The sequence below is a fragment of the Salminus brasiliensis genome, chromosome 3 (assembly GCF_030463535.1).
Source record: "Salminus brasiliensis chromosome 3, fSalBra1.hap2, whole genome shotgun sequence".
NCBI classification, from domain to species: domain Eukaryota; kingdom Metazoa; phylum Chordata; class Actinopteri; order Characiformes; family Bryconidae; genus Salminus; species Salminus brasiliensis.
Window position 1 is genome coordinate 41023877 of NC_132880.1, and position 12226 is coordinate 41036102.

At 41.4% G+C, this 12226-nt stretch overlaps 1 protein-coding gene across 1 annotated transcript in view; it reads left to right on the forward strand.

The window, feature by feature from the left end:
* Positions 1–12226, forward strand: part of sdc3 (syndecan 3) — a 46677-nt gene that overhangs the window by 27178 nt on the left and 7273 nt on the right. The window contains exons 2-4 of the mRNA XM_072676227.1: positions 4511–4604; positions 10485–11278; positions 11677–11905. Of these exons, the coding sequence (XP_072532328.1) occupies positions 4511–4604; positions 10485–11278; positions 11677–11905 (1117 nt within the window). The remainder of the gene's footprint in view (positions 1–4510; positions 4605–10484; positions 11279–11676; positions 11906–12226) is intronic.

Here is a 12226-nt window from a genome sequence, read left to right on the forward strand (position 1 = left end):
CTAGGGACAGGACAACAGAGAGTCAAACTCAGAGGCAGAGCCAATCAAGATCTCTGTTTTAGCTCTGGGCGGGGAAACAGTGAGTCAGAATCATAGGCAGAGTCAATGAGAATCTCTATTTTAGCTGGGGGCGAGACAATAGAGAGTCAGACTCAGAGGCAGAGCCAATCAAGGTCTCTGTTTTAGCTCTGGACGGGGCAACAGAAAGTCAGACTCAGAGGCAGAACCAATCAGAATCTCTATTTTAGCTGGGGGCGAGACAATGGAGAGTCAAACTCGGAGGCAGAGCCAATCAGAATCTTCATTTCAATGAGGGCATGTCTTCTCTAAATCAGTGCTACCAGTGCAAGTTCTGATTCAGTGAGAAAACTGCAGCAGCTCAATAATCCGGTGTTCAGGTGTTCCACACGGTGTGGACTTTACTGAACGTCAGTCACAGTGCGGTTTTTACTGCTGCCACACTAAGATAGAACCTGATATTCTTAAGAAATGCTGGCTAGCACAGTTAGAGCACTGTGTGAACCTGCAGGGTTAAAACCAACACTGAACACTGACTCTGTTCAGGAACAGGTTCATTAAGACATGTTATCATATTACAGCTCTGACAGAGACTGAATGTAGAGCTGAGAGTCAGTGTTAGTGTCAGTCCAGCTGTCTTTTATCAGTCAGAGAAAGGTGTCATTTGTCAGTCAGTCAGTCAGTCACTGTTCCACTGTTCAGTTAGCAGCACACTTTATCCAAATATGCTAATGATATTGAATACTCCATTAGCAAGCTAAGAATTCCATACTTCTTTTCTAAAGAAATGTACACAGTGTCGGGTTCTCCAGTAAGAATCGTCCCGACCCTCTTGACATTGGACTGTGTATAATATGGCCCATTATCGTAAAGGAGTTTGTCACCCCTGATCTACATCAGCCATTGGTGAAACTGCTTCCCAGGGAGAGTGTGAGATTGAGAGGTTGAGGCATAGAGAGAGGGTAAGAGAGTGATTGACTGCAGTCTGAAATTGACTAAACGCTAAGGCAAATACACCAATCAGGTATAGAACCCTGTAACCAAATATTCTGAAAGTGTCCAATCAGTGTTACACACAGCAGACACACAGGAAGAACCTGAGCGTGGGGAAAGGTTAACTCATCCATAGCAGTGAATACATACACTCACATCAGTGATCAGGAGAGAACACACACCTGGAGCCATGAGTATCCACCTCAGTGCCCAAGTAGCAGTTGGGGTTGAGGTGCCTTTTAAATGTTGAGGAAGAAGAAGGTTGTGTCCTTGTCTCCCCCTGCCTTTAAAGTCCTGAACCAGCAACCTTCCAGTCTCAAGCGTCTTTAACTCTTAGGCTATGGCTGCCCCTGATTTAACCCTGCAAAGGTAAACCATCAAATAATTGCCAATATATATATATCAAACTGTAGTGTTTAAAAGAGCTTAAAATAACACTTATTATACACTGACTAAAACAGCATATATGATGTTTAACTTGTCATAATTTAAACACATTAGAAAAATCTAATAATTTTATTTATTTATTGAATTTCCATTTTAGGCATTTAGCAGACACTCTTATCCAGAGTGACTTACAAAAGTGCTTTGCTGTTCACTCAAAAGTTAGTTTGTATAGGCTGGAATTCAAAAGAAACCTCAAGCTAGAAGCTGTCAAATACAAGTATGGATAGTTAGATACACAATACTTAACATACACTACACTGTGCCTGAATATCAAACAAATCAAGTAAGACATGAGTACAAACGCAAGCTTTAATAAGTGCAAGATAAGTGCTGATGTAAGTACTCTTGAAAGAGTTGGCGTTCATTCGGTGTCTGAAGACAGCAAGCAGCTCTGCTGTTCGAACACCCAGGGGACGTTCTTTCCACCACTTCGGTGCCAGATCAGAAAAAAAGCCTGGCTTTTTTGTGCACCTTAAAGGATGGCGGGTCAGCCTGAGACGTACTTGAAGCTCGAAGGGCTTTTGGTGCGGAGTCAGGTTTGCAAAATGAGTGGAGGACGAATTTATTGCTCATAAGTTTTTTATAGAGCACAGAATTGTTTAATTCTTTATACTTCGGGTTGCTGTTAGTATGTATATATTGTTTCATAATGATTTTTGATAATTAATCATTTAATTAGCACACTGATCAGAATCAAAATCAGATTTGTTGGCCAAGTATGTTCACACACAAAAGGAATTTGTTCCGGCTGTTAATGACTCTCTAGTGTTAATAATATACAGCTACTCTACGTATAATTTATAGACAATACACAATATACAGAGAACATGTTGCAGAGGTTTCAAAAACTCTAATATGTATCAAATATACTACACTTGGCGTAAAAGGGTTAAATGCTTCCCTAGTTTAAATGCTTATAATTAGATCTGGCCTATTGGGATCTACATGATTGAGAGATGCTTCATAGACTTTTTTATGTTTCCACATGGATGTTATCATCACTATCATAAGAAAACCCCATTTTAATTTACATAAATGAGGTTGAGAAGATCTGAATTTGCCCTAAAGTTTCCATTTTGCAGATGTGAAGTTTTCATAGGACTGTGATGACGACTGTAAAATCATGCAAACCGTGCTGAGCTGACAGACGGTCAGAGTGTTTTCTTGAGGGGAGACATTTGCCAACAAGTGGAGTGTATGGTAGTGTGTTTAACTGTGTGCAGTGTGGTACAGACACAGTGTCTGTTTGAGCAGTGCTCAGCGCTGAAGAGCTATCCAAACAAAGTGCATTGTGTGCTTTGTGTTGCCAGAGTTTTCAGCCCCGCCCCGCGACACCTTCGGAGCAGACCAGCAGCACATCAGTTGTGCTGTTTTGACAGCTGATGTGGTGACCTCTCTTTTTGTCTCTCTCTCTCTCTTTCTGTGTACGTGTGAGTAAGCACCAGATGGGCTTGAAGGTGAATGTGGCAGCATGTTTTTGGGGGTGCTGGGCCCTTTTGGAGGTGGAGGGAGTGTGTATGGGAGGATGGGGGCTGCAGTGTTTGTAATGTTTTTGGGGTCTTGTTGGGACACTGGCCAGCCAATCATATCCAACGTGGGGGAAGGGAAGAGAGAGGGGATAAAGAATGATGGAGGAAAAGAGGAATGAAAGAGAAGGAATTCTAAAGGAAGAAGGGCCGAGGCAGAGGGGGGTGCAGTGGGAAAGGGGGCAGCCAAAACCTGCTGTTGGACCAGAACTGAGCTCTTACGCAACATGAACTTCTGATTTTTTTAGGGATTGGTACACAGCAGTGTATGTTCCTAGCTTGGTTCCTTATCGACTACACATCAAAGAACTAAGGGTATCTTCATTTTCACTTCATGACATAATGTGAATCAGGCAGTTGTTCTTTACATCGTGTTAAAACCAATTTAAAGAAGGGACCAATAGTAATGCTCCACAATGACTTGAAAATAACATCTTTTTACATTGACTTCCATTGAAATTAAAGAAGGTTTTTCTTTCGTCCTGTAAAGCTTCCATTTTGGAGATATTAGGTTTTTGCATGACAGCAATGATGGGCTGAATATGCTGATAGCACTCTCAAATGTGTCTCAAAATGAAATGAAGTTCATACAGACTGCACACACCAAGGCTATAGACGGTAACTCAGATGCTGGGTTTGTGTTATTGGAAGTTACTGGAGGGTAATCCCTCGCTGTTTTGTTTGCGACTCTGTGAGAGTGAGCTGACACATGAGGTGTGAGGGAAGTTTTTTCTCCTGCTGGATTTGGAAACCTCTTTAAGAGGGAAACTGGGTTAAAGGCAAGGGTTGCCCCTAGCAACGGGCCTCCCTGTAAAATGGCTCCCCACGCTAGACCCTTCTGTTCACACATGCTCTCACACACACCCACTCACACACACCCACAGCAGTGAATGAATTTATCCTTAGTCATAAATCAGGGCTGTGGAAACTCTTTAAATTTTCATAGCAAACAACTAAACAACAGCGATAAAAAAGCAGTCATAAAGGATGCTGCCTTTGGTGCCTCCTAGGGCTTCTAGATCACTGCCATCCAGGAGAAGTTTTAAACCATGGACAGAAAAGTCAGAAAAACACTCGATATTGTTTCATGTAAACAACTTGAAACTTGTCTCTTTTAGATTGAACCATTTAAACCCTACAGGCCTGTATGTGGCCCATATTTCAATTACTTGCCCTCAATCAACACAGGTTACATGTTGTCACTGTCCAGTGAAAAACATGTATCTCCAAAACGGTGACTTTACAGGTGAAGGCAAATGTTCTTGACTTTCAATTAAAAATATGAGTTTATGAAGTCATTTAGACCAGAACTCTTCACGAACAGTGTGCAGAGCACTTATCGGGTTCAAACCATGGAAAAAACTACAAACGGACAAAAGCTTAGTTTGTTCGAGTTTATTAAATAATTTGTAGTAGTTTCTTAATAATTAGTAGTTACTGACAAACAGGCCTTAAAATTACCACTCAAAAATAAGCCTAAGATTCCAGGGGTTAATGACAGTACTCTCTATTTCTCTCTTTTTCAGGCACAGCGTAGCTCATCACGGCCAGTTGACGAGGAAAGCTCTGGAGACGAGTTCTATGATGATGAGGACCTTTTCTCTGGTTCAGGATCAGGCTGTGAGTTTGTGTTTGTGTGTGTATGCACACTAAATTATGGTCAAATGTCTGGAAGCAAGTCATGTTTAGATTAATATTCTAATAAATGTCATATATTTATAATTTTCATATGTATTTTATATATGTATTGACTTTTATTATTCATCTTAACTGAAAATTATTTAATTTAATAAAGGAAAAGGGATGACTGTTTACTATATACTAATATGTTAAATGAGAATATTCTTCACACTATTAGCTGACACCAGTCTCTGACATCGCACAGCTAATCATATGTGGTTATATAATTTATACACTTAACCTCTTGAGACCCTGTGTTCTCATATGGGACAACATTCAATTTCTGCTTCTCTGCACCATCCCCCTTATTTATTTTTTTTTTTTTACCCTTTGGTACGTCTGTTGTATGTTGTTTTTGGCAAAATACTAAATTTAGTTTTTTCATACTTGTTAGGTCCTACTAATCCCAAATTAAAAATGCACACCAAGCAAAAGTCCAGGTCTCAGGAGGTTAATTTAACACATCTGAGTCAATTCATCATGCCATCTGGAGAATGTGCATGTGAGAATCAGGTGGATTGAATTTAGAGCTGCGGTAAAACTCCAGAATCACCAGCAGAACAACTAATTAAGAATCAGTGGGTTGTACTCAACTGTAGTACAACCATTTTATTCTACTAAATCTGTTACTGTACTGAAATTGTACTGTTTATTTGTAGAGACTACATAAGCTATATTGCGTCCAAACATTTGGCTGCATTGCACATATATAGTTTTGTAATTAATGAGTTTCCATACTGTTTGTGAATCTTCATGGATAGTAAAAACACCACATGTTTTGATAGGACATGCAGGACCCAATGAGGAAAAGTGATTTCTAAAAACTTTGTTCCCAATGTCTATCAAAATGAGAGGTGTAATATCATAGCAAAGAAATGCATCCTATTTAGCAATCCTGAATAAAACATTGCGACTGGAACAGAGCACTTATTGTCTAAAGGATAAAGGAGAAATCTTTCGGAGAACATGGGAGCCATTTATGAACCTCTGACTACCTGCCTAGCCCGTAGCACCTGCTTTGACTATGTAGAAGAAAATACATACTTTCTGTGACTGCATTTTTTTATTATTCATCTTATATTATATTTTTATGTAAGTATGAATTAATTAAAACATTAAATCAATTGTTTTTTTTATCTATGTTCCCCCTACTCCTTCATTTTTGTTAATAAAAAAAGGTTTTTAAAGATGATTAATAAACAAATTGAATAAAAAGCTAAAACTCTTGGGTGACGCGGTCTTCTACATGTTAACCATATTGTGGTACTGTGCACAAGACAAAGACCATTTATTTGTGTCATTTCCAAGTCAAACAGCCATTAAGTACAAATTATTCATTTTCCAGGAGATATTTCTGAGGAGATACTGAGAAAAAGGAAACAGGCTAAAAATAACATTTGCTAATTAAACAAAGAGGCTGGTGTTGTCAGACGTTCTTCTAAATGGAGCACTCCCTGCACTGGTGGCATTGCCTCCTTGCTAGTGGATGGAAACGAGAAAACTGGCAAAATCCTAACTTTTTCTTCATTGTTACTGAGGTTAAGGTTGAGCTCAGACGTATGGCTATAGACAGAGTTTAGGGTCAGTGGTGATTAAAGTCAGATGTAGGATTAGTTGTTGGATTAGTAAGCTGTATATACACACACACACACAGATGTTAGTATTTCACACAAACGTAGATCCTGAAAAGGAGATCAAAAGGTAGTGCATGAGTATGTGTGTGTCTGTGTGTATGCGTGTGTGTGACAAAGTAGAGAGAGAGAGACTTTGCGACAATGTGACAGCAAATCTGGATGAGTGTGAATTGCTTGTTGGGGTGGCAGCTGCGTTATTTAAAAGTCCTGCACAGACTTCCAATCCCCACGCCAGCTGGTATGATTTTCTCAACACCTTTTCGTCCCCCCCCCACACACACACACACACACACTTTCCACAAGTTCTTATCAGGATTTCAGCCCCCATACTGTGAACTCAACATCCAGTACTATGTCCCATATCATCTGTTACAGATCTCTCCTCCATTCTGTTAAGTAAAGAAAGAACACTGCGAGTGTGTGTGTGTGTGTGTGTGTGTGTGTGTGTGTGTCTTTCTGTGAGATCACCTGATTTGCCGACGGTAATCAGATTACTGTAAATAAGATCACTTAATCAGATGAAATCTGGGCGTTGACAGCTTTTTTCTGTGTCTGTGTGTGTGTGTGTGTGTGTGTGTGTGTGTGTGTGCGTGCATGCTATATTGATTGAAATTTGGCTTATTAATGCGTTGCAGTTGCTTGCGTATGTAAGGGACAGATGGGTAAGTCCATAAGTATTTGAACAGTGAAACAGTTTGCGTTGCAAGTGTTGAAGGGTAGATGTTTAGCTTTCATTTTAGGGCTTTTACCAAAATATCGCATTTACTGTCTAGAAGTACATGTGTTACACTGCTCCAGGGGTCAGGGGTTGTGGGTTTGACCTCGCTCTGGTCACTGTGAAGAACTGTGGTGTGTTCTTCCTGTGTCCACATGGGTTTTCTCCAGGTACTCTGGGGACCTCTTGCCTCCCAAAAGCACACACTTTGAACTGGCTATGCTAAATTGCCCTGATCCTGGGTAGGCTCTGAGCCCACCACGACCCTGACCAGGAAGAAGCAGACAAGAAGATTTTTTACATAGTCACTCTATTTTCACAGGCTCAAAAGTAATTGGACGGTTGACTGATAAGCAGCTTGATGGCCAGCTGTTACCTGTTTTCTCATTATTGACAATAACAGATTAAGGAGATAAAAGGTCTGGTGTTGTTTCCTAGTGCTAAATTTGCATTTGGCAGCCGTTCATGGTTCAACTCTCAATATGTGGTCTAAAGAGGTGTCGATGCTCAGGCCATTATTAGCCTGAATAAACAAACCTATCAGAGAGAGAACAGAAACTTTATGTGTGGATTAATTAATAATTTGGTGCCTTCTTAAAAAGAACTAAAGTGGAGAATCACTGAATCCCTTCCTTGGTGAAGAAAACCCTCTTCACAACATCTAGTCCGGTCAAGAATACTCAAGGAGGTGGGTGTGTTATTGTCAAAGTCTACTGTATTTATTAATACAAATACAGAGGGGTTATCTCCAAGTGCAAACCACTGGCAACACGCAAGAACAGAAAGGACAGATTTGACTTGTAGAAATCATCTAAAAAATCTTTGGTCAAATGAAACAATAGAAAAGAGAAGAGTATTGACAAGAATCAAAGAATTAAACTGGAGCTACTGCTGTTGTTGTCGGGTGTTTTACAGGTGTATCTAAGTGCGTTTTCACACCTAGATGTTGTTAGCTCTGGACCGAATCAGTTAGTAGCTGTAGTAGTTATCTGGGCAGTATAACAGCTTAACACCTGGCTGTGGAAGCCGTTTAGCTCAATGCGGAATACTGATAGTTGGGTTGGATCAAGGTCAGATCATGTTCCTACCACAACCAAACTGCTCCAGAATCTGTTTGGCACTGGACTGAGACCATCTCTTCTCAAGGTTTAACCGGGCTAAAAAGTGCAGGTGTGAAAACACCCCAAGTCAAGACTTGGTAGTAGCCGGGTTCCTGGGTAGGCTCCAGACCCTCCCCAACCCTGACCAGGAAGCGGATAACCGGGTGGATGGAGGATGGACCTTATTTATTTGTCTTATTACTGGAGTGTGGAAGAAAGAGATGAAGCTAAAATCTGTTTCCTCTGTCTTAACACTTCTCTGATTTATGTCTTTGCATGTCTGTCACTGAACAGACCGCACAGCACAGCGGTGAAGTGTAACGATTCTGCTTTGCATTTTTACACCAGTTGCTTGTGGGAGCGTTGAACACTGCAGGAGTTTATCCTCTACACCCTTGTAGATGGGAATGACACAGAAATTTGTAGATTTGTGGCGTTGTAGTAGTGCTTGCCGTGCGGCCAGCCACACTGATTATCACAGGAGCACGCCGCATGCGGTGCGGAGCTGCTTCTAGCTCTGCTTCTGGTGCTTCACTTTACACAGCTGTGCTCTTATGAACAATAAGGGAAAAAAGCCGAAATAAAGAAAGCCTTGCACTAATCTGTCCTTCTTACGTTGAGAACAAGACAAGACCAAGGCCATTCATTTGAGGTCTTAAAACCAGACTGAACACTAGCGTGGTCCTTATTAGACCATTTCCATTGATCATGACATGTTCACATAATGTAAAGAGCAGCTAGCACCATCAAATTGGATGAAAATTGGAGTTTTCTCCACTGTGAAAAATAGAAAAAAATTAGGACATCCTTTTAGCACATTCAAACTTAACTGAAGAAATTAAATCTTTTAAAATCATTACAGTAAAATGTAAATAAAAGAAGAAATCAGTTTTCTAATGCGAAAGTTAAGACACCCCCACATTTTTTTACTACCTACAGTGTCCCTGCATGGGAGATCTTTTTAAACCCTTTCCAGCTTCTTTTTGACTTTCTACCGGCCTCAGAAAGCTCTTTGAATCTGATCAAGTCAAGACAAAGACTTGGTAGTAGCCGTGTTCCTGCCTTGCGCCCAATGATTCTGGGTAGGCTCCAGACCCTCCCCAACCCTGACCAGGAAGCGGATAACCGGGTGGATGGAGGATGGACCTTTATTTATTTGTCTTATTACTGGAGTGTGGAAGAAAGAGATGAAGCTAAAATCTGTTTCCTCTGTCTTAACACTTCTCTGATTTATGTCTTTGCATGTCTGTCACTGAACAGACCGCACAGCACAGCGGTGAAGTGTAACGATTCTGCTTTGCATTTTTACACCAGTTGCTTGTGGGAGCGTTGAACACTGCAGGAGTTTATCCTCTACACCCTTGTAGATGGGAATGACACAGAAATTTGTAGATTTGTGGCGTTGTAGTAGTGCTTGCCGTGCGGCCAGCCACACTGATTATCACAGGAGCACGCCGCATGCGGTGCGGAGCTGCTTCTAGCTCTGCTTCTGGTGCTTCACTTTACACAGCTGTGCTCTTATGAACAATAAGGGAAAAAAGCCGAAATAAAGAAAGCCTTGCACTAATCTGTCCTTCTTACGTTGAGAACAAGACAAGACCAAGGCCATTCATTTGAGGTCTTAAAACCAGACTGAACACTAGCGTGGTCCTTATTAGACCATTTCCATTGATCATGACATGTTCACATAATGTAAAGAGCAGCTAGCACCATCAAATTGGATGAAAATTGGAGTTTTCTCCACTGTGAAAAATAGGAAAAATTAGGACATCCTTTTAACACATTCAAACTTAACTGAAGAAATTAAATATTTTAAAATCATTACAGTAAAATTTAAATAAAAGAAGAAATCGGTTTTCTAATGCGAAAGTTAAGACACCCCCACATTTTTTTACTACCTACAGTGTCCCTGCATGGGAGATCTTTTTAAACCCTTTCTAGCTTCTTTTTGACTTTCTACCGGCCTCAGAAAGCTCTTTGAATCTGATCATGGTGATCTTCACCAATCCAAACTAAATTAGACAGGCTCCTCCAAAATCCTCTCTAACCAAGTTCTGATCATCTGCAGCTGATGTTCTGCACCTGATTCTAATTTCAGGCATTTTAAGTAGTAAGAAACAGGGGGTGTTCTAACTTTTCCTCACAAGAAATTGGATTTTTCAAAGACATTTCTTTTTAGTTTAGTTATTATCTCCACCTCTCAATTTTGTTCAAATGAAGACCATCCATGAAGATTGCTTGGCAGTTCTTTAGAGTATCTTCACTGTAGCCTTGCAGTCAGACTGACCAAGATATCATATCACACATTAAAGTGCTGAAAATATTGATTCTTCATTTCTGTCTCTTTCTCTTTGTCTCTCTCTGCATCCAGTCCCAGAAACAGAAGTAGGTCCTACTAAAATGGGCATGTCCTTCACCACAAAAGAGCCCCTCCCACTTTCAACAACACAGGCTACTGGTCCAGCCCCGTCTGCCCCACCGGCTGCAGAACCCAGCAGCACCCCTCCACCAGAAACTGAGCGAGAGAGCGGTGTGGAGTGGGAGAGAGAAAGTGAGAAGGAGAGGGAACTTGAGATGGAGTTGGAGAGAAAGCGAGAGCAGGAGGAAATGGAGAGGGAGCGGGAAAGAGAACAAGAGAGAGCGCGAGAGAAGGAAAGAGAGAGGGAGAGAGAGAGGGAAAGAGAGCGGGAACGAGAGAGGGAACGAGAAAGAGAGCGAGAAAGGGAGAGAGAGCGTGAGAGGGAGAGAGAAAGAGAAAGGGACAGAGAGAGAGAAAGAGAGAGAGAAAGAGAGCGGGAGAGGGAAAGAGAGAGAGCAAGGGCAAGGACTACAATTGAGCCCAGATACCCTACAGTTCCAGTGCTGATCACAGACTCTCCTGTAACCGTGGGCGACACAGAGGACCCCAGGACCACAGAAGAAGAAGAAGAGGATCTGTTTATCCCTACAGAAACATCCCCGCCATTTGACCTATTCACTGATGAGGATGACATCACGACCACTGAGGTTCTTACCACCACTGCTGCCACCACTACAGCTAAGCCAACCACGAGTCCAGCCACGCCCAGCACTGCCCCTCTGCGGCCACGCAAACCACAGGCCACACCTAGCAGAGCCATGCCCACTGAAAGCAGTGTACGTCCAGCACTCACCTCGACTGTACAGGTAACCCGCAACACCAGAGACGGAGTTTGTTTAATATGGGGTTCTGCAAGGCCATGTATTCGGCCCACCACTTCTTTCAGTCTTTTACTTTTACCGCCAGGGGCAAAGCCTTCATCCAATAAATCTGGTATTGATGTGCTATTCCATCTATAAACAATATTAACACATATATTTAAATATATTTAAAAATAATTATAAATAAACAAAATTTCAATTAAATTATCGCCAACACTTTTGACAAACTAACAGTATTTCCTCTCTACATTAAGTAGAATGACTGCATTTGCAAAATGTTGTATATACAATTTGTGTAATATTCAATACCTAAAGCAAATATGCAGTAAAATTGGCAAAAATCCAGTTTGTAGCACCATTTATTTGTCCTCTGTTTTCTTCAGGTGAGAACTCCAGAGGCAACAGTAAATAATGAAGTTGCAGGGGCTGGTCCCAGTGGGGATTCGGAGAATCGTGAGGATGAAGGTCGGCAAGGCAATGAAGTTGGACGTGGCAAAGGTGTGACCGATATGGGGGCAGAGCCTGATTTGACTGGCAACACAGTAGATACTGGAAGTTCAGCTGCTCAGCTCCCTCAGAAAAACATCCTGGAGAGGAAAGAAGTTTTGATAGGTGAGAAATCTAAAAACTGTCAAACTTGTTTTGAAGACAAATTTAATAAGTGGGTAAATACACTATATGTTCAAATGTTTGTGGACACCCCTTCTAATGAATATATTTAGCTACTTTTAAGTTGCACCCATTGCTGAAACAGGTGTGCAAATTACACACACACACACGGCTTATCTAGTGCCTGTACCAGAAGTACAGCCAAAAGAATAGGACTCTCTAAAGTCACCATGTCCAATGCCAGGGGTGGGCCAGGGAGGGCCCCGCTTGTATAAAGCCCCCCAGCATTGAGCTGTGGATCAGTGCAGCTGGAATCATGGTGCT